We start from the raw sequence: 20,242 nt of genomic DNA, 5'->3' as shown, positions 1-20,242 counted from the left end.
TTATACAGACATGAAAGATGTCTCATTGTGGTCCTTGTCTTTCAGCAGATGTTGGTCTGCAGCAGGTTTTAGAGGAACATAAGGTCAGTCTGAGGAGGAGATGTGAACATGTGACTGAAGGAACTGATGAAACAGGAAGTGGAACCCTCCTCAACAGGGTCTACACTGAGCTCTACATCACAGAGGGACAGAGCGAAGAGGTCCAGACCCAACATGAGGTCAGGCAGCTGGAGACCGCTTCCAAGATGGAGACCCTCCATGAGACTCCAATCAGGTGCCAGGACATCTTCAAAGCCTCAGCTGACCAACAAACAGCCATCAGAGTGGTTCTGACGAACGGCGTCGCTGGTGTTGGAAAAACCTTCTCAGTGCAGAAGTTCAGTCTGGACTGGGCTGAGGGCTCAGAGAACCAAGGTGTCAGTGTGGTGGTTCTGCTTTCCTTCAGGGAGCTGAACTTGATCAGAGATGAGCAGCACAGTCTTCTGACGCTGCTCCATGTCTTCCATCCAACATTACAGAAGGTCACAGCAGAGCAGCTCGCTGCCTGTAAACTTTTGTTCATCTTTGACGGCCTGGATGAAAGCAGACTTTCTCTGGACTTCAGCAGCAGTCAGCGGCTGTCTGATGTCACACAGAAGTCATCGGTCCACGTGCTGCTCACAAACCTCATCCAGGGGAACCTGCTTCCCTCGGCTCTGGTCTGGATAACTTCCCGCCCTGCAGCAGCCAATCAGATCCCTCCTGCGTGTGTGGACAGGCTGACAGAAGTACGAGGCTTCACCGACGCCCAGAAGGAGGAGTACTTCAGGAGGAGGTTCAGTGATGAAGAGCTGTCCAGCAGAATCCTCTCCCACATCCAGACCTCCAGGAGCCTCCACATCATGTGTGCAGTCCCAGTCTTCTGCTGGATCACTGCTACAGTTCTGGAGCACATGTGGACTACAGAGCAGAAAGGAGAGCTGCCCAAGACCCTGACTGACATGTACTCACACTTCCTGCTGGTCCAGACCATCACAAAGAAGTACAAGTACCATGATGGACATGAGACCAGTCCTCAGGAGCTGACGGAGGCTGACAGGGAAGTTCTTCTGAAACTGGGGAGGCTGGCCTTTGAACATCTGGAGAAAGGAAACATCATGTTCTACCAAGAAGACCTGGAGCAGTGTGGTCTGGATGTCACAGAGGCCTCAGTGTTCTCAGGAGTTTGTACACAGATCTTCAAAAGAGAGAGTGTTATCTTCCAGAAAACAGTCTACTGCTTTGTTCATCTGAGCGTTCAGGAGTTTCTGGCTGCAGTCTACATGTTCCACTGTTACACCAACAGGAACACTAAGCTGCTGAGAGGGTTCCTGCAGGACGCAAAGCCAGAGTTTTCACTCTGGATTTTTAAGCAAAATAAAAAGAAAGATCCCCAAATCTCATCTCTGGATGACTTCCTGAAGAGAGTCATGGAGAAATCCCTCCAAAGTAAAAATGGACACCTAGACCTGTTTATTCGCTTCCTTCATGGCCTCTCTCTGCAGTCCAACCAGAGACTCTTAGGAGGCCTGCTGGGTCAGACAGAGACCAGTCCAGATACCATCCAAACAGTCATCAACAACCTGAAGGAGATGAACACTGATGAAATCTCTCCTGACAGAAGCATCAACATCTTCCACTGTCTGATGGAGATGAAGGACCTCTCAGTCCATCAGGAGATCCAAGAGTTCCTGCAGTCAGGGACCAGATCAAAGAAGAAACTCTCTGAGATCCACTGTTCAGCTCTGGCCTACATGCTGCAGATGTCAGAGGAGGTTCTGGAAGAGCTGGACCTGAAGAAGTACAACACAACAGACCAGGGACGACGGAGACTGATTCCAGCTGTGAGGAACTGCAGGAAGGCTCGGTGAGTCCAGATGTGAGGATGATTGTGAATCAGTGTAGATTAGTGGTTCAGGTCTTCACAGATCCACACTGTGTGGTTCTTCAGAGGTCCACGTGTTCATTGGAACATGTCAGCTGTGTTTTTGTCTCAGATGTTCTTCAGCTGTGAAAACGTGGATTTTTCAGCTGCTTCTGTTTAAAGCTGTTAAATGAATGAAGAAGTTTTCTTGTTGTTTTTAATCATTGTTCCATTTGACAGACGTTCTTCTGTTTGTGTGTGTTTCTATACAAATCTGATCATTGTTGACATCAGTGTGTAACTGTAGATGCAGCAGCCGCTCAGTAAGAACAATCAGAATGTGTCTCTGATGAAGACGTCCTCATGGTGACTCTGTGGACTCAGACGTGGGTCAGATCTCACTGACAGACTGTGGACAGCATGGAGGCCTGAATGGAACTCCATGTTCTCTGCCTTCATCTGCAGATTACAGCACAGATTAACAGTCTGATGAGGATTATTGTTCCATGTCAAACACAGTCAGATCAGATGAGCTGAGCCACTGATGTGCAGAGCAACATGTCCAACAGGAAGTGTCCAGCTGTCTTCAGATGAAGTCCATATAAAGTGTCCTATTTCATAATAACATGTTTTCTGATGTTTCTGTCATCACAGACTTTATAACTGTGGACTCTCAGAGACTCACTGTGAAGTCGTGGCCTCAGCTCTGAAGTCCAACCCCTCCCATCTGACAGAACTGGACCTGAGCGTTCCCGCTGAGGTCCGGTTCTGTCAGCTGCAGGATTCAGGAGTGGAGCAGCTGTGTTCTGGACTGCAGAGTCCTCACTGCAGACTGCAGACTCTGAGGTCAGTTCTCTGTTATTATTTATGATCAGGTTTATGAAGAATGGAGGTCCAGTTTGTCTCAGACTGCACAGAGCACCTGTCAGGACTGACAGACAGCACAGGGAGCACAGACACTAAAAGGCGAACTGCAGTCCGGGAACCGTCCCATACGGACCTGAACTTACAGTCAAAACAGCAGGTTATTCTTTAAAACCTGACCGGGAGCTTCTATTTTAACGGCCGCAGCTTTCATAGGGGGGCTAATAGTCTGAGATTAAAGTAGCAAATATGTGAGAAAAAAACTCAGAAATTTACGGGAAAACCTCAGATATTATCTGATATTAGGCTATAAAGTCGCAAATCTGGAGAGACGTTGCTTGCTGTCGTGGTCGCCGTGGAAAAGCTCATCAAGTAGCACTTGTGGCAATGCTGTGAAGATGATAAACCTCTGATAACCTTTCCTGCTTTTCCTGCTTCACTGTCACACACATCTGGAGTGAGGGAGACCAGAGCACTTTCCTGTCCTTGCAGGGCAGCAGCTTTTTTCTCTTATTCTTTACGCTGTACATATTCTTCTTGTTAATAAATCACTCCACTCTCAAGCTAACAATCTTCTCTCCCACTCACACACACATACGCTCTCCTGTATCCTGCACACTCACATACACACACCGCCACAGGTACACACACACGTACTCCCTGCCGTCCTCCTAAGAAGGCCTACCACTCTCATAACACCCTGATAAAAACTAAAGCCCTGTTTAAACAGTTGCATTTTATCCAGTTTACATATACACATAAACTGTATACATGCATGCAATGAAGATGACGTCTTGGAAACGCAACATGATGAGTTTTTTCTCGAAAAAATGCAGATTTTCTACTTTAATCTCAGAATATTAGTCCCCCCTTCAGTATTTTTTTTCTTACAATGGCCCTAATACATCATAGTAGCATGAGCATGTGCACAGAGCAATTGCATATGAGTTTATCCATCCTACGTGATACCTCTCAGCCAATCAAATCTGGGCATTTCAGGTGGTAAAAATGATGCATACAATACACTCAGAGGAAAGTTGCACACAGGTTACATATGAAGAGACGAGAGAAAAGAGAAGAGAGACAGACACCGGGTTTAAAGTTTCCCAGAACGGTCCAGTACGGCATTAACCATCATTGGATGGAGGCGGATGAGGGAGGAGATGACCCAAATTACCCAGATTATTTTCAAGGATACTGAATGGAACCCCTCCATGGACCGCCACCTTACTGTGGTGGAGGGGTTTGAGTGCCCAGATGATCCTAGGAGCTATGTTGTCGGGGGCTTAATGCCCCCAGCAGGGTCTCCCAAGGCAAACAGGTCCTGGGTGATGGGCCAGACTAAGAGCGGTCCAAAAACCCCCTTATGAGGCAAGTAAAATCAAGGACCGTGACGTCGCCCGGTATGGCGCAGCCGGGGCCCCACCCTGGAGCCAGGCCCGGGGTTGGGGCTCGAATGCGAGCGCCTGGTGGCCGGGCCTTTCCCCACGGGGCCCGGCCGGGCTTAGCCCGAAGCAGCGACGTGGGGCTGACCTCCCATGGGCCCACCACCGGTGGGAGGAACCGTAAGGGGCCGGTGCAGAGTGGATTGGGTGGCAGTCGAAGGCGGGGGCCTCGGCGACCTGATCACCGGACACAGAAACTGGCTCTGGGGACATGGAATGTCACCTCGCTGGGGGGGAAGGAGCCTGAGCTTGTGCGGGAGGCCGAGCGGTACCGACTAGATATAGTCGGGCTCGCCTCCACGCGCAGCTTGGGTTCTGGAACTCAACTCCTTGAGAGGGGTTGGACTCTCTTCTATTCTGGAGTTGCCCATGGTGAGAGGCAGCGGGCTGGTGTGGGCTTGCTTATAGCCCCACAGCTTAGCTGCCATGTGTTGGAGTTTTCCCCAGTATGTGAGAGGGTCGCCTCCCTGCGCCTCCGGGTTGGGGAGAGGTCTCTCACTGTGGTTTCGGCGTATGCGCCGAACAGCAGTGTAGAGTACTTGACCTTCTTACAGTCTCTGGGAGGGGTGCTGGATGGCACCCCAACCGGGGACTCTGTCATCTTGCTGGGAGACTTCAACGCCCACGTGGGCAGTGACAGTAACACCTGGAGAGGCGTGATTGGGAGGAACGGCCTCCCCGATCTGAACCCGAGTGGTGTTTTGTTATTGGACTTCTGTGCTGGGCATGGTTTGTCCATAACGAACACCATGTTCGAGCACAAGGTTGTCCATCGGTGCACCTGGCATCAGGACACCCTAGGCCGGAGGTCGATGATCGATTTTGTAATCGTGTCAGCCGACCTTCGACCTTGTGTTTTGGACACTCGGGTGAAGAGAGGGGCTGAGCTGTCAACTGATCACTACCTGGTGGTGAGTTGGATCCGTTGGCGGGGGAAGAGGCTGGACGGGCCCGGCAGGCCCAAACGTACTGTGCGGGTCTGCTGGGAGCGTTTGGCCGAACCCTCCGCTAGGGAGATCTTCAACTCCCACCTCCGGGAGAGCTTCACCCAGATTCCGAGGGAGGCTGGAGACATTGAGTCGGAGTGGACTATGTTTTCCACCTCCATTGTCGATGCAGCTGTCTGAAGCTGCGGCCGCAAGGCCTCTGGTGCCTGTCGTGGCGGCAATCCCCGGACCCGGTGGTGGACACCGGAGGTCAGGGATGCCGTCAAGCTGAAGAAGGAGTCCTATCGGGCCTGGTTGGCTTGTGGGACTCCTGAAGCAGCTGATGGGTATCGGCAGGCCAAGCGTGCTGCAGCAAGGGCAGTTGTAGAGGCAAAAACTCGGGCCTGGGAGGAGTTCGGGGAGGCCATGGAGGAGGACTATCGGTCAGCCTCAAAGAGATTCTGGCAAACCGTCCGGCGCCTCAGGAGGGGGAAGCAGTACTCTGCCAACACTGTATTCAGTGGAGGTGGGGAGCTGTTGACCTCGACTGAGGGGGTGGTTGGACGGTGGAAAGAGTACTTTGAGGGCCTCCTCAATCCCACCAACACGCCTTCCATTATGGAAGCGGAGGCTGATGACTCAGTGGTGGACTCGTTCATCACCTGTGCTGAAGTTGCCGAGGTAGTCAAAAAGCTCCCCGGCGGCAAGGCACCGGGGGTGGATGAGATTCGCCCTGGGTACCTTAAGTCTCTGGATGTTGTGGGGCTGTCTTGGTTGACACGCCTCTGCAACATCGCGTGGCAATCGGGGGCAGTGCCGCTGGACTGGCAGACCGGGGTGGTGGTCCCTCTTTTTAAAAAGGGGGACCGGAGGGTGTGCTCCAACTACAGGGGGATCACACTCCTCAGCCTCCCTGGGAAGGTCTACGCCAGGGTACTGGAGAGGAGAATTAGGCCTATAGTCGAACCTCGGATTAAGGAGGAGCAATGTGGTTTTCGTCCTGGCCGCGGAACACTGGACCAGCTCTATACCCTCCGCAGGGTGCTGGAGGGTTCATGGGAGTTCGCCCAACCAGTCCACATGTGTTTTGTGGACTTGGAGAAGGCGTTCGACCGTGTCCCTCGCGGCATCTTGTGGGAGGTGCTCTGGGAGTATGGGGTCCGTGGCCCTCTGCTGAGGGCCGTTAGGTCCCTGTATGGCCGGAGCAGGAGTTTGGTTCGTATTGCCGGCAGTAAGTCAGACCTGTTCCCAGTGCATGTTGGACTCCGGCAGGGCTGCCCTTTGTCACCGGTTCTGTTCATAATTTTTATGGACAGAATTTCTAGGCGCAGCGAGGGACCGGAGGGGATCTGGTTCGGGAACCATAGGATTTCATCTCTGCTTTTTGCAGATGATGTTGTCCTGTTGGCTTCATCGAGCCGGGACCTCCAGTGTGCACTGGGACGGTTTGCAGCCGAGTGTGAAGCGGCTGGGATGAGAATCAGCACCTCCAAGTCTGAGGCCATGGTTCTCGACCGGAAAAAGGTAGTCTGTCCTCTCTGGGTCGGAGGAGAGTTCCTGCCCCAAGTGGAGGAGTTTGTGTATCTCGGGGTCTCGTTCACGAGTGAGGGGAAAATGGAGCGGGAGATTGACAGACGGATCGGTGCAGCTTCCGCGGTAATGCGGTCGCTGTACCGGTCTGTTGTGGTGAAGAAGGAGCTGAGCCGGAAGGCGAAGCTCTCGATTTACCGGTCAATCTACGTTCCTACCCTCACCTATGCTCATGAGCTTTGGGTAGTGACCGAAAGAATGAGATCGCGAATACAGGCGGCCGAAATGAGTTTCCTTCGAAGGGTGGCTGGGCGCTCCCTTAGAGATAGGGTGAGAAGCTCAGTCACCCGAGAGGAGCTCGGAGTAGAGCCGCTGCTCCTCCACATCGAGAGGAGCCAGCTGAGGTGGCTCGGGCATCTGGTTCGGATGCCTCCTGGACGCCTCCCTGGGGAGGTGTTCCGGGCATGTCCCACTGGGAGGAGGCCCCGGGGAAGACCCAGGACGCGGTGGAGAGACTATGTCTCTCGGCTGGCCTGGGAACGCCTCGGGATTCCCCCAGAGGAGCTGGAAGAAGTGTCTGGTGAGAGGGAAGTTTGGGTGTCCCTGCTTAGACTGCTGCCCCCGCGACCCGGCCCCGGATAAGCGGTAGAAGATGGATGGATGGACTGAATGGAAATGATATTTGAAAATTTTAGCTGACATAAGTTATGTTATCTAGAGGGGTGAATATGTAGCAAAGTATTATTCAAGTTAATTAAATTAAAGAAAAACTTTGCCTGAAGCCACGTGATAGTATTAGAGCTGTGGAAGAGTTTCCAGCATTGGAATGAACATATGAAAATAAATATTGTGGTGCAGTGATTTTCATAAGGGGGGCCCAAACATTTGCATAAGACTTTAAGTAACAAACCTACACCCGCTCCTTTTCCCTGGTGTAAATGAAGGAGCACCATGGCCATTCATATCAGCAGGTGTTTCCTCAGTCCTCTGTGGTCTGATGACAGATCTTGAGCCCTATAAAATCTCTTATTTTACTGCCAAGAACATTGCGCTTGTAAATGCCTAAAATGGACACAAATTGAATAGAAATTTGTCACCCACCTATTTATCACATCTGTGCAATATCTGTTAATATGTTATCTTATGTTAATTCTATTGTGTCTTTATTGGTAGATTTACTTTATACTGTATATTATTTTTATCTGTTTTTACTTCTCCTGTGTCTGTGCGGTTGCAGTAACGTAATTTCTCAACTGTGGGACAAATCTTCCCTCAGGGATAACCAAAGGAATTCTGATTCTGATCAGAGACATCACCATTCACATATTTTATTTTTTTCCCAGTCAACAGAGTGTTGATAGAATCTGTAAAACAACCTGACACACAGAAGTCATTCAGCAACTGCTCAGTTCTGTACTGAGGGGTGACGCCTGTGCCTCTTGCATGGTGCTCATTACAGTAACTGGGAGGCCCAGTGCTAGCAGCCCTTCCCTCTCAGGGGCAAGGCCAGCAATCACAGCCCTGCCTGTGAGAAAGCAACAATTGCCAGGAAGGAGGAGGTTGCCTCTGGCAGGGTCCCCGACCCGCTTCCTTTTTGACAGGCTGTATATCATATATGTCAAACTCAAGGCCCGTGGGCGAATCTGGCCTGCAGTAACGTTCTGGAAATGAACCTGAAGTGCAAAGAAAAAGGCGTCCTAAAGGAAAATAATCTCAGGCGTGATTGCTCGACAAAACACAGAGAACAGAAGGATCAAAGAGGAAAAACAGGCACAGAGCTGCAGAGGTTAACACCTTAGCAACATATTTCTTCATACAGTCAGTTTGTGGGGAGTACCAATAGTAGTGAGTGATGCAACTTCATCGTGTTACAGTAAACAAATAATAAATAAATAGAAGAAATAACCTTCACACAAACATTGCATAGCCACACCTTCTTGACTGCATGCCCTCTGCACAACAGCCTGTATATGACAATATGCTCATATTTTATTTTCAAAGGTGATTCTTCACCCTATCTTTTTTTTTGGAAGCCACTTGGGGGAGTGGCAAAATGTCTTCAAAACAATCCTTGAGTCCAGTTGCCTCGATATAAACTCTTGTAAATGACTATGACCTGGATGAATGAGAGCAATTACATATACCCTATGATTCAAGCAGCCAATGAAATTGATAGAAAAACGTGTTTAGATGAAAGTGTGCATGCCAAGAGAGCTGCAGAAAGAGTCTTGTATAGGTGGCTTCATCTAAATTTATTTAGGTGAAAAGTGGAACAAATAAGAGGATTGACAGAATAATCTGAGATTATAGAATTTATTCTGATATTTAAAATGGTGTAAATGTCTTCATCGTCTCCATTTCTGCCTCCTCTTCCTCAGCTGTTGAGGTTTCTGTCATTCAGCTTCTTCTTCTAGCCTCCATTTATTCTGTCTGTGACACTTTCTGCTGAAAACTGTCAGACAAAGATAACTGTCCATGTAAGAAGCTGTCTGATTGGCTGGAATGAAATGATGAACAGTTTGTGCTCCAACAAGTGTGATCTGATATTGATCCTGTAATGACAGACTGACTGAGGCCAGCAGCAGGTTATTGATCTGTGTTGACATAAACAGGTGTGAATGTTGCTGACATGTTGATGAGGACACACATGTAGATCTGATCATTGAAACTGATCCCATCTGATTGATTATCAATCATTTCATCTGTTATTCTTTATTCAGATTGAAGGACTGCAATCTGTCAGAGATCAGCTGTGCTTCTCTGGCCTCAGCTCTGAAGTCCAACCCCTCCCATCTGACACATCTGTACCTGAGTGGAAACAAGCTGCAGGATTCAGGAGTGAAGCAGCTGTGTGTTTTTCTGCAGAGTCCAGATTGCAGACTGCAGACTCTGGGGTCAGTTCTCTGTCTGATACTGTTATATGTCTATTTTTTCCAAGTATTTTTATTATTTTAAGATCTCATAGTAGAATACAACATGAACAATATAACCAGTAGTTACACTTCCACCCCCCCCCCCCCCCCCAACATCTGTGCGAGGAGAATGGGTATAAAAACTTAATAATTATAATATTATTAATACCAATCAACACAAAAGTAATGTCATAAAAAGGTGCTCATTTTTTATGACCACATTTTTTGCTGACTACACTGTTCTTTTTCATTTCATGCCACCTAATTACTGGGAACGCAGTGTTAGATTTAGATTTCACAGTAAGACAGTAGAGGGCCCGTTTTTGTTACATTTTTGGGTGTTGGAGCCAATGGCGGCCCGCAGTGAATTATGTGAATGTGTGTTATGATATGAATTTTTCATATACTGACACCACCAGTTTACAATGTCTGGAACTCAGCACGGTGAACAACGGAGTTGTTAGTGAGAATAGACAGGGGACATTCTGAAGCAGGAATGTGCGTAAAGACGATGTTGCTGCTGTTTGGTATTTTCATGGCTTTGCCTGTTTTCCCAAATATCTCTGCTTCATACATGTTCACCTCAACTACTGCTTCTGACGATGATTAACAGCGAAACAGCATCAAAACCTATATGTGTGTGAGTGTGTGGCGCTTGTTCTTATTTCTGCCACCTCAGGAACACGAACAGATTTCTCTGTCCTCGTGGAGTCTTTAACAAGCTGAAGTCATGGCACTCCCACTCCTTTATGTAGTCTGACTACCCCCCCCAATTATTTATAATAATTTTTAAAACAATAAAAATGATCGTTCTTTAATCATAATTGAGGAAAAAGCCTCAAGTAATCACAATATTACTGGATATTAAATAATAACCCACATAAATAGAGATGCAACTGGGTCATTAAAATTATTACACGTGTATTTTTTTTCTTCACATAAACCTCCCTGAGCCACTCTCCCATTTCCTCCTCGTCTCCTTGTTTCTACTTGACGACGACTCCTGCTGGAAACTTTTCTTTAGGCAGCGTCTTCCTCTTCCATAGGTGGAAGTTTCAGCGAACGCTGATTTCTCGTGCCCCGTGGTCCGTATTGATACCGTGCTGGTCCCCATTCTCTCCACAGTTTGGTTCACGGGGATGTCGAAAGTGAGGGGGACTTCATCCATGTTGGTGATGTGGCTGGGCTGGATGCTTTTGCTGGCAATTTTGTCACTGCAGTAGACGCGGAAGCTGGCCAGCTTTTCTTTGTAATCAGCTGGAAGTTGATGCGCCAGTTACGTAGCGTTCAGCTGATTGGTTCATCGCTGCTAGCGTACGTAGTGTACGTATGACGTACTGTTCAGCTGATTGGTGAATTGCTGCCAGCGTACGTAGTTTACGTATCACGTCCCCGTGTCCGGTACTCAACCCATACACAAGGCGCACCGCACTATAAGGCGCAAGGCCGACTTTTGAGAAAATTTTAGACTTTCAGGTGCGCCTCCTGTTTTAAATGTACTCTGCTGTCATAAAAACAAGTGTTTGTTAATGTGTAGAAAATGTCCTCTGTTTCTAAAGTCAGTTAAACTTAAAGGCTGTTTGGACACAATAATGTTCATCTGATCATTGAAACTCATCTGATTGATTATCAATCATTTCATCTGTTATTCTTTATTCAGATTGGAGAGATGCAGTCTGTCAGAGATCAGCTGTGCTTCTCTGGCCTCAGCTCTGAAGTCCAACCCCTCCCATCTGACAGAGCTGGACCTGAGTGGAAACAACCTGCAGGATTCAGGAGTGAAGCAGCTGTGTGGTTTTCTGCAGAGTCCAGATTGCAGACTGCAGACTCTGAGGTCAGTTCTCTGTCTGATACTGTTATATGTCTATTTTTTCCAAGTATTTTTATTATTTTAAGATCTCATAGTAGAATACAACATGAACAATATAACCAGCAGTTACACTCCAAACCCCCACCCCCAGCATTTGTGCGAGGAGAATGGGTATAAAAACTTAATAATTATAATATTATTAATACCAATCAACACAAAAGTAATGTCATAAAAAGGGGCTCATTTTTTATGGCCAAGTTCTTTGCTGACTACACTGTTCTTCTTCATTTCATGCCACCTAATTACTGGGAACGCAGTGTTGTTAGATTTCACAGTAAGACAGTAGAGGGTCCGTTTTTGTTACATTTTTGGGTGTTGGAGCCAATGGCGGCCCGCAGTGAATTATGTGAATGTGTGTTATGATATGAATTTTTCATATACCGACACCACCGGTTTAAACTGTCTGGAACTCAGCGCGGTGGTAAATTGTTTCACATGGGACGCTTTTCATTGTTGCACCGCTGAGCACAGGTATCAGTGGAGTTGTTAGTGAGAATAGACAGAGGACGTTCTGAAGCAGGAATGTGTGTAAAACTCTTCACACGGCTCTCAGCGCACATCACTGTCACACACAAACAGGTTTTGGAGACTTTTGGAGACGCTGAACAGCAGCAGTTTAGGTAAACAAACATGTTGGACATGGAGGAAGACGATGTTGCTGCTGTTTGGTATTTTCATGGCTTTGCCTGTTTTCCCAAATATCTCTGCTTCATACATGTTCACCTCAACTGCTGCTTCTGACGATGATTAGCAGTGAAACAGCATCAAAACCTGTATGTGTGTGGCGCTGCGTGTGCTGCAGTGGAGCTGTATGAGGAGTTCTGCACACTCGTTTCTCATGAAGTTTGAAAAGTCCGGTCCAAACGATCTTGTTCTTATTTCTGCCACCTCAGGAACACGAACAGATTTCTCTGTCCTCGTGGAGTCTTTAACAAGCTGAAGTCACAGCACTCCGCCTCCTTCATCTAGTCTGACTACCCCCCCCCCCCAATTATTTATAATAATTTTTAAAACAATAAAAATGATCGTTCTTTTATCATAATTGAGGAAAAAGCCTCAAGTAATCACTATACTACTGGATATTAAATAATAACCCACAGCCCTGCTGTGTTACATTTTATACTATTGTGTGTTTTTTTGTACAGTTCTCATGACTGTGGAATAGAGTAACCACTCTACTGCAGTAATTCTTCTCACAATCAGTGCAGTTAACACGTCATGCATGAGGGGAAAAAACATCAAATACCGGAAACTGTTATAATAATATAAAAATACTATGATATAGAATTTTGGTCATACCGCACAGCTCTAATATCCGGGGAGTTTTTTGTGCATCATGTTTCTCAGGTTTAGCCCCATATGTGTTTATTGCACATTACTGGATACAGACCAACAAATGTAAACAGTAGAGATGCTGTCAGGATTTGAGCCAGGGCTCTTATTTTGATAGCTTATTTTCCGTTTGCATTAATTTGAGTTTAACTAGTTACTTCCTGTTTTATTTTGGTACTTGTCTTTTCCCTTGTGTTTCAGGTCTGTTTACTTCCCCTGCCTCATGTGTGCTCCCTTCCCCCTCCTGTGATTACCTGCTCCGCCCTAATGTGCTTCACCTGTGTTCTATTGTCTTCCCGCCCTCCTGTGTATAAAGTCTGTGTGTTTCCTCCCTCTTTTTGCCAGTTCGTCTTGTGAGTTATCCTAGCGACACAGCCGTCCAAGTAGCCTTCCGCTCTTGTGATTTCCCCAGTGAGTTTTTTCGAGTGAGTTTTGGAGTTTCTTGTGATTGACCTGTTTTGGATCTTACTACTGTTTGTTGCCTTCGCCCTTTGTGATACCTTTGCCTCGCGGACTGAACTCCTGTGTACTGATCACTGCTTTGGACTTTGACCACTGGATTTGCCTTTGTCCTTTTGGATACTTTTGCCACGCTGATTACTTGTGTACCGAACTTTGGCCTGAACTAAACACTGAGATTTGCCTTATACTTCCGGCTCCGCTGCGTTTGTGTCCTCCATCTTGTATCAGCCCTGACAGATGCAACTGGGTCATTAAAATGATTACACGTGTATTTTTTTTCTCCTTTTTAATTTTTTTTTTCTTTGGCGGCCCTCAGTCCAATGTTGCTTCATAAATTTTCCCTCAGCTATCGAAACTTTGAGAACCCCTGCTTTAAGGAAATATTTGATCTTCTCCAGTTTTAAATACATCATTGTATCTGAAAGCCACACAGATGCCTTTGGAGGGTTTCCTCATTTCCATTCCATGAGTATTCTCCTACGTGCTGTAAGGGTTGAAAAAGCGATCACATTCTCTCTACTGCAGCGTCTCTTCTTTGAACGCCAAACATGGCTATTATTGGGTTGGAAGTCCAAGTCGAAAGCCTCATTTAAAATTTAAAATATTGATGTCCAGAATTCCTTCAGCTTAGAACATGTGTGTTTAAATACTCAGAGCTTCTATGTCATGAGCCTGAGTTGTGATCCCTGTCTTGTTATCATATTGTCTTTTTTGTTAGTCAGTTATCAGTTTATCTCTCCTCTGTGTGTCTTCCTCTTCCTCTCTCTCCCTCCTGTCTCTCCTTCTGTTCCTCCTCCCTTCTGTTCTCTGCTCCTCAGTCCTTCCCTCTCTCCTTCTGTTCCTCCGCCCTAATTATCAGCTCCTCCCTGATTGTGTTCACCTGTGTCTCACCCTCCTTATTTAAGCCTTGTGTTTCCCTTTGTCGGATCATTGTTTGCTGTTCCTGCATTGTGGCTGTCCTGTCGTCGCGTCCTCCCTGTTGTTTCGTCCTCCTTTCCCTCCTTTGGATTATTCAGGGTTAGGTTTGTTTGTTTCTTTGTTTTATTTTTCGTTTATTAGTCTAAGTCTTTGTCTTAGTTTGATCTTAGTTCCTAGTCTTCAGACGAAGATTGTTTGAGTTTACCTTGGCTTTTGAATAAAGCTCGCCTTCTGTTGCCTGAACTTCGCCTGCATTTGGGTCCTCCTTTACACCGCCATAACATTCTTTTCTTAAATCAGATCAAACTTTATTTATATAGCACCTTTCATACAGTATACTGTAACACAAAGTGCTTTACAAAAATAAAATAAGACCCCCAGACACACACACCAAAAATATACTGTATACCAAGCACACCCGCACCCACACCCACACACACTTCTACTTCAATTAAAAACAAAATAAAAACAGGATAAAAAGATCCGGACCAAGGAGACGCCATCATTACTTGTAAGGTTTGCAATGTGAGGAGACACTGAGGAAATGGAGATACACACCAGAGAAATCCATAAAAATCAAATAGTCTAGCAAACAATAAAACCATGCAACTTAAAATGAGCTAAAAGTAAATAAATAAATAAAAGCATTCCTATAATCTGATGGGTTCAAACCACATAATAAAATGATAAAAACATAGATTGGCTAGAGCTAAATAGTTAAGAATGTATCATAATGAAGTAAAAGCCTGGGTAAAAAGGTAGGTCTGAAGTTTACTTTTAAAAAAGGTTAAAACATTTAAAGCTGTAAATGTACTTTTGTTCATGTTTTTGGTGCTCCTGTTTTAAATGTACTCTGCTGTCATAAAAACAAGTGTTTGTTCATATGTAGAAAATGTCCTCTGTTTTTAAAGTCAGTTAACCTTAAAGGCTGTTTGGACACAATAATGTTCATCTGATCATTGAAACTCATCTGATTGATTATCAATCATTTCATCTGTTATTCTTTATTCAGATTGGATGACTGCAGTCTGTCAGAGATCAGCTGTGCTTCTCTGGCCTCAGCTCTGAAGTCCAACCCCTCCCATCTGACACATCTGGACCTGAGTGGAAACAGCAACCTGCAGGATTCAGGAGTGAAGCAGCTGTGTGGTTTTCTGCAGAGTCCAGACTGCAGACTGCAGACTCTAAGGTCAGTTCTCTGTCTGATACTGTTAACTGCTGCTGTTTGGTATTTTCATGGCTTTGCCTGTTTTCCCAAATATCTCTGCTTCATACATGTTCACCTCAACTGCTGCTTCTGACGATGATTAGCAGTGAAACAGCATCAAAACCTGTATGTGTGTGTGTGTGTGGCGCTGCGTGTGCTGCAGTGGAGCTGTATGAGGAGTTCTACACACTCGTTTCTCATGAAGTTTGAAAAGTCCGTTCCAAACGATCTTGTTCTTATTTCTGCCACCTCAGGAACACGAACAGATTTCTCTGTCCTCGTGGAGTCTTTAACAAGCTGAAGTCACGGCACTCCGCCTCCTTCATCTAGTCTGACTACCCCCCCCCAATTATTTATAATAATTTTTAAAACAATAAAAATGATCGTTCTTTAATCGTAATTGAGGAAAAAGCCTCAAGTAATCACGATACTACTGGATATTAAATAATAACCCACAGCCCTGCTGTATTACATTTTATACTAATGTGTTTTTTTTGTACAGTTCTCATGACTGTGGAATAGAGTAACCACTCTACTGCAGTAATTCTTCTCACAATCAGTGCAGTTAACACGTCATGCACGAGGGGAAAAAACATCAAATACCGGAAACCATTATAATATAAAAATACTGGGGACTTCCGGATGTGCTTCGCCGTGTGAAGACGTGTGTGCGGAGGCTCCGTGTAAAAGTAGTCATAAAATAGTTATATCACCATATTTCTTTAACGGGGGGAGCTGGGTGGATAAGGGTTTGGTGTAGTAGTGAACAAGCATATGTTCAGCGCAACTTTGGATCGAAAATGACCTCCCGATCAACTCGAATGGCAGGGGAGAAGCAGCAGTCGGCTAGCAACCTGGCTACCTCAGCTAATAGGGCTAACGCTAGTCCAACACATGCCGACAGTGTACCTCAGTGGGCTGAAGATATGATGTCTGAGATCAAAAAAGGCAACGTGGAGATTACGAAGTACAGAGAGGAGACGAAGACTGAACTCGCTAGGTGCAAAGAAGAAATAGAGAAGGGGAGAAAAGAGACGAAGGCCGAGATGGAAAAGTGGACGAAAAGTTTGGAGGATAGTACCAAGATTCAGTTCGAGTTGCTGCGAGGGGAGATGAGGCTGATTGGCCTGACAGGATGGATGAACGGGAAAAAGAGGTGGATGGGACGCTGAATGAACAATCTGACACCATAACCAACATGGGTGCGAAGCTGCAGGAAATGGAGAAGGAGATACTGAAGTTGAAGGGACGGAGTGAAGATCTTGAGGCTCGGTCGCGACGCAATAACATACACGTCATGGGGATAAAAGAAGGGGCCGAGGCAGGTAAAAAGCCATCTGATTTCATGGCTGGCTTACTGAAAGACAAGCTGGGACTAACAGTAACGCCGACCCAGGACCGAGCACACCGGACCTTTGGCGGGGGGCGAGACGGGAATGGAGCTCCGCCAAGGGCCTTCGTCGTGAGATGTCATTACTACACGGAAAAAGAGATGATATTGAAGAAGGCGAGAGAAATGGAACGAACACCAGAGGGCCGGACTGATCAGATTCATATCTTCCCGGACTACACTCAGGAGGTAAACGGTAGGAGAGCAGCCTTCAAAGAAGCAAGGAGCCTCCTACGCAAATGTAAGGGGACCAGGTACGGCCTCCGATATCCGGCAACTCTGGTGATCACACCTGACGGAGGACAGACGAAAACATTCCAGAGCCCGAAGGATGCCAACGACTACATCAAAAAAGGACTGAGCCCTGGATGAAGCCTATGGAATGGTTTGATTTTGGCTAAGTTGCAATATAGACATGTTTACATTGTAGAAGGCGAAGAATTACTATAGGCAGGATAATAAAAGGGCAGACTTTGTTAAACTGGGGATGTGTTTTTATAATCCCCATTTCTATAGGACTTACTGCAGCCCTTCCTTATACTTATATTGATGTTTTCGTTATATTTAAGGTGTACTCCTTCACTGATACAGTTATCACTGTTATACTGTCTTTTATTTTATTTTATTAGGGACTGTTGAAAAAAGTTTCCTCTTTAAAGGGGTGGTGTTATACTTTTGAGAGAGTTATGCACGGAGCCACACACGGTAGGCTTTGTGTGTAGGCGGTGGTGGACCGGTTGGCCACGAGAGAGCTCGCTAAAGAGCACTGTATATGGGTTAATGTTCATATATACTATGTGTTATGTGTTGGCTGTGTTTGTGTTTGTCTTTCTATACTCCCTCCTTTTAACTTGTTTTTCTTTGCTGCCACATCTTTAAGGTATGACCCACGTAGTGGGAAATACAGGGGCACAGGGGTGACAGCGGGCTGCCGACCTCCGACATGACGTTGAACATGGCTGCAAACAGAATGGATACAAAATTCATGTGCTGGAACGTAAGGGTGATCAATAAGCCAGCAAAACGGAGTAAGGTATTTTCACATCTGAGAGATTTGGGAGCTGAGATAGTCTATTTGCAAGAGACACATTTAATGAACAAGGACCACCTCAGGCTCTGCAGAGGGGGATTTAATCAGATCTATCATTCCAATTTCAATAGTAAGAGTCGGGGGGTGGCCATTCTTATACACAGGAATGTGCAATTTATAGAACCAACTACTATAAGAGATAAACATGGTCGGTATATTATTGTTATAGGAAAGCTGTTTAATATGCCAGTAGTGTTGGCAAATGTATATGCATCCAATTGGGACAATGTTCAATTCTTTAAAGATCTATTTTTATTACTACCCAATCTAGACACACATAATTTAATCCTAGGAGGAGACTTTAACTGTGTCCTGGATTCAGCTTTGGATCGCTCTAGCTCAGTATCGGGTGTATTGAGTAAATCAGCGCAGTGCATAAATTCTTTTTGCAAAACATATGGTATATTTGATCCATGGAGATTTATGTACCCGACCTCCAGACAGTATTCTTTTTACTCCCTGCCGCATCAGTCATATACTAGGATTGACTACTTTTTGTTGGATAAAAAATTGATCCCTACAGTAACTGACATAGAATACTCTGGTATAGTAATATCTGATCACAGCCCAGTTATATTGAAGCTACACTTTCCAGGAAATTTGGCACCGCGGCGAATGTGGCGTTTAAATACTAGGCTATTGGCGGATGGTAATTTTATACATTTTGTAAACTCTCAAATAGCCTTTTTTTAGAGCTCAATGATACTCCTGGGATTAGTAGTGGCATCTTGTGGGAATCCTTAAAAGCGTATATTCGAGGACAAATAATCTCATATAATGCTGGTGAAAGAAAACGAACAATGAAACGTACCACAGAATTAATACAGGCAATGAAAGAAGTGGATATGGCACACTCTATGACTCCCTCTGAGGAGTTGCACAGAAAACGGATTTTGCTCCAAACGGAATATGACGTTTTGATGAGTCGACGTGAGGAGGCGCTCTATCTTAGGCTGAAACAGGATTTTTATGAACATGGCGAACGCGCGGGTAAGCTCATGAGCCATCAGCTGAAGCAGTTAGCAGTTACAGGCATGATAAATAAATAGGGGACAATGAGAGAAACAAAATTATAGATCAGAAGGGCATTAATACTCAATTTAAATCTTTTTATGAGAACCTGTATACTTCAGAAATACACGACAGGGAGCGAGTTGAGACATTTTTCAAAAATCTGGAAATGCCATTGTTGGAGGGGACAGATAGGAATAGATTAGAGGGACCAGTGACGATAAAAGAGATAGAGAATGCGATTCAGAAGATGAAATCAGGTAAAGCACCCGGCCCTGATGGGTTCCCCAGTGAGTTTTATAAAACATTTGCTCCCAAATTAGTACCCCTGCTCCGCAGAGTATATGAGGAGGTCTTTGATAAAAAAGTTTTGCCTCAAACAATGTCGGAGGCTATGATCTCTGTACTTCTTAAGAAAAACAAAGATCCGCTTAAGTGTGAATCATACCGCCCAGTGAGCTTACTTGGCTGTGATAATAAGATATTGACCAAAGTGTTGGCTGCTAGGATTGAACCTATTTTAACTAAGATAATACATCCTGATCAGACAGGGTTTGTTACTGGCAGACAACTTTCAGGTAATCTTCGTCGTCTGTTCAACGTCATGTATAATGCTGAGGAGAATAATGAGCCTGAACTTGTGATTTCCCTGGATGCCCACAAAGCTTTCGATAGAATAGAGTATTTCTATCTCTTCACTGCCCTTGAAAAATTTGGATTCGGTCCCAAATTTTGTTCGTGGATTAAGATAATCTATGAGTGCCCCCAGGCTATGGTAAGGACAAACAATATAATATCTGAGGCTTTTCCTCTATTTCGAGGAACAAGGCAAGGTTGCCCTCTGTCACCAATGCTTTTTGATATCGCCATTGAGCCCCTTGCTATAATGCTGAGGAATGCTGCTGGACTGAGGGGGATACATAGAGGGGCACACAACCATAAGCTTTTTTATATGCCGATGACCTCCTCCTCTTCGTGTCAAATCCTGTCATGAGCATTCCGGTGGCCCTTGATATTATTGATGATTTTGGTAGAGTGTCTGGGTATAAAATCAACCTGGAGAAAAGTGTTCTTTTTCCAATCAATAAGCAGGCAAGGAAATTATCATTCCAGGCTTACCCTTTTACAATATGTAAAGATAAATTTACCTATTTGGGGGTTAATGTAACAAGTAGGTATAAAGACCTATTTACTCATAACTTCAAAGCAACATTGGATAAGGCAAAACTGGATATGGAAAGATGGTCTTCTCTCCCCCTATCATTGGCTGGAAGGATAAATTCTGTTAAAATGACTATAATGCCACAGTTCCTCTTTTTGTTTCAGGCAATACCAATTTTTATTCCTACATCATTCTTTAAAGAATTAAATAAATATACATCCACCTTTATCTGGAATAAAAC

At 45.5% G+C, this 20,242-nt stretch overlaps 1 protein-coding gene across 5 annotated transcripts in view; it reads left to right on the top strand.

Annotated features, from left to right (window-relative positions):
* LOC114452823 (NLR family CARD domain-containing protein 3-like) overlaps positions 1–20,242 on the top strand; it is a 1,046,161-nt gene that overhangs the window by 955,690 nt on the left and 70,229 nt on the right. Inside the window, exons 16-20 of one of the 5 annotated variants that reach the window (XM_028432277.1) lie at positions 46–1,885; positions 2,537–2,728; positions 9,368–9,541; positions 11,220–11,393; positions 15,154–15,330. The exons of the other annotated variants lie outside the window; for them this stretch is intronic. Coding sequence (XP_028288078.1) covers positions 46–1,885; positions 2,537–2,728; positions 9,368–9,541; positions 11,220–11,393; positions 15,154–15,330 — 2,557 coding nt within the window. The remainder of the gene's footprint in view (positions 1–45; positions 1,886–2,536; positions 2,729–9,367; positions 9,542–11,219; positions 11,394–15,153; positions 15,331–20,242) is intronic. 5 annotated transcript variants of the gene reach the window in all.

Source organism: Parambassis ranga, chromosome 20 (genome assembly GCF_900634625.1).
Source record: "Parambassis ranga chromosome 20, fParRan2.1, whole genome shotgun sequence".
Classification (NCBI taxonomy): Eukaryota; Metazoa; Chordata; class Actinopteri; family Ambassidae; genus Parambassis; species Parambassis ranga.
This window is presented reverse-complemented; position numbering and strand designations above follow the sequence as displayed.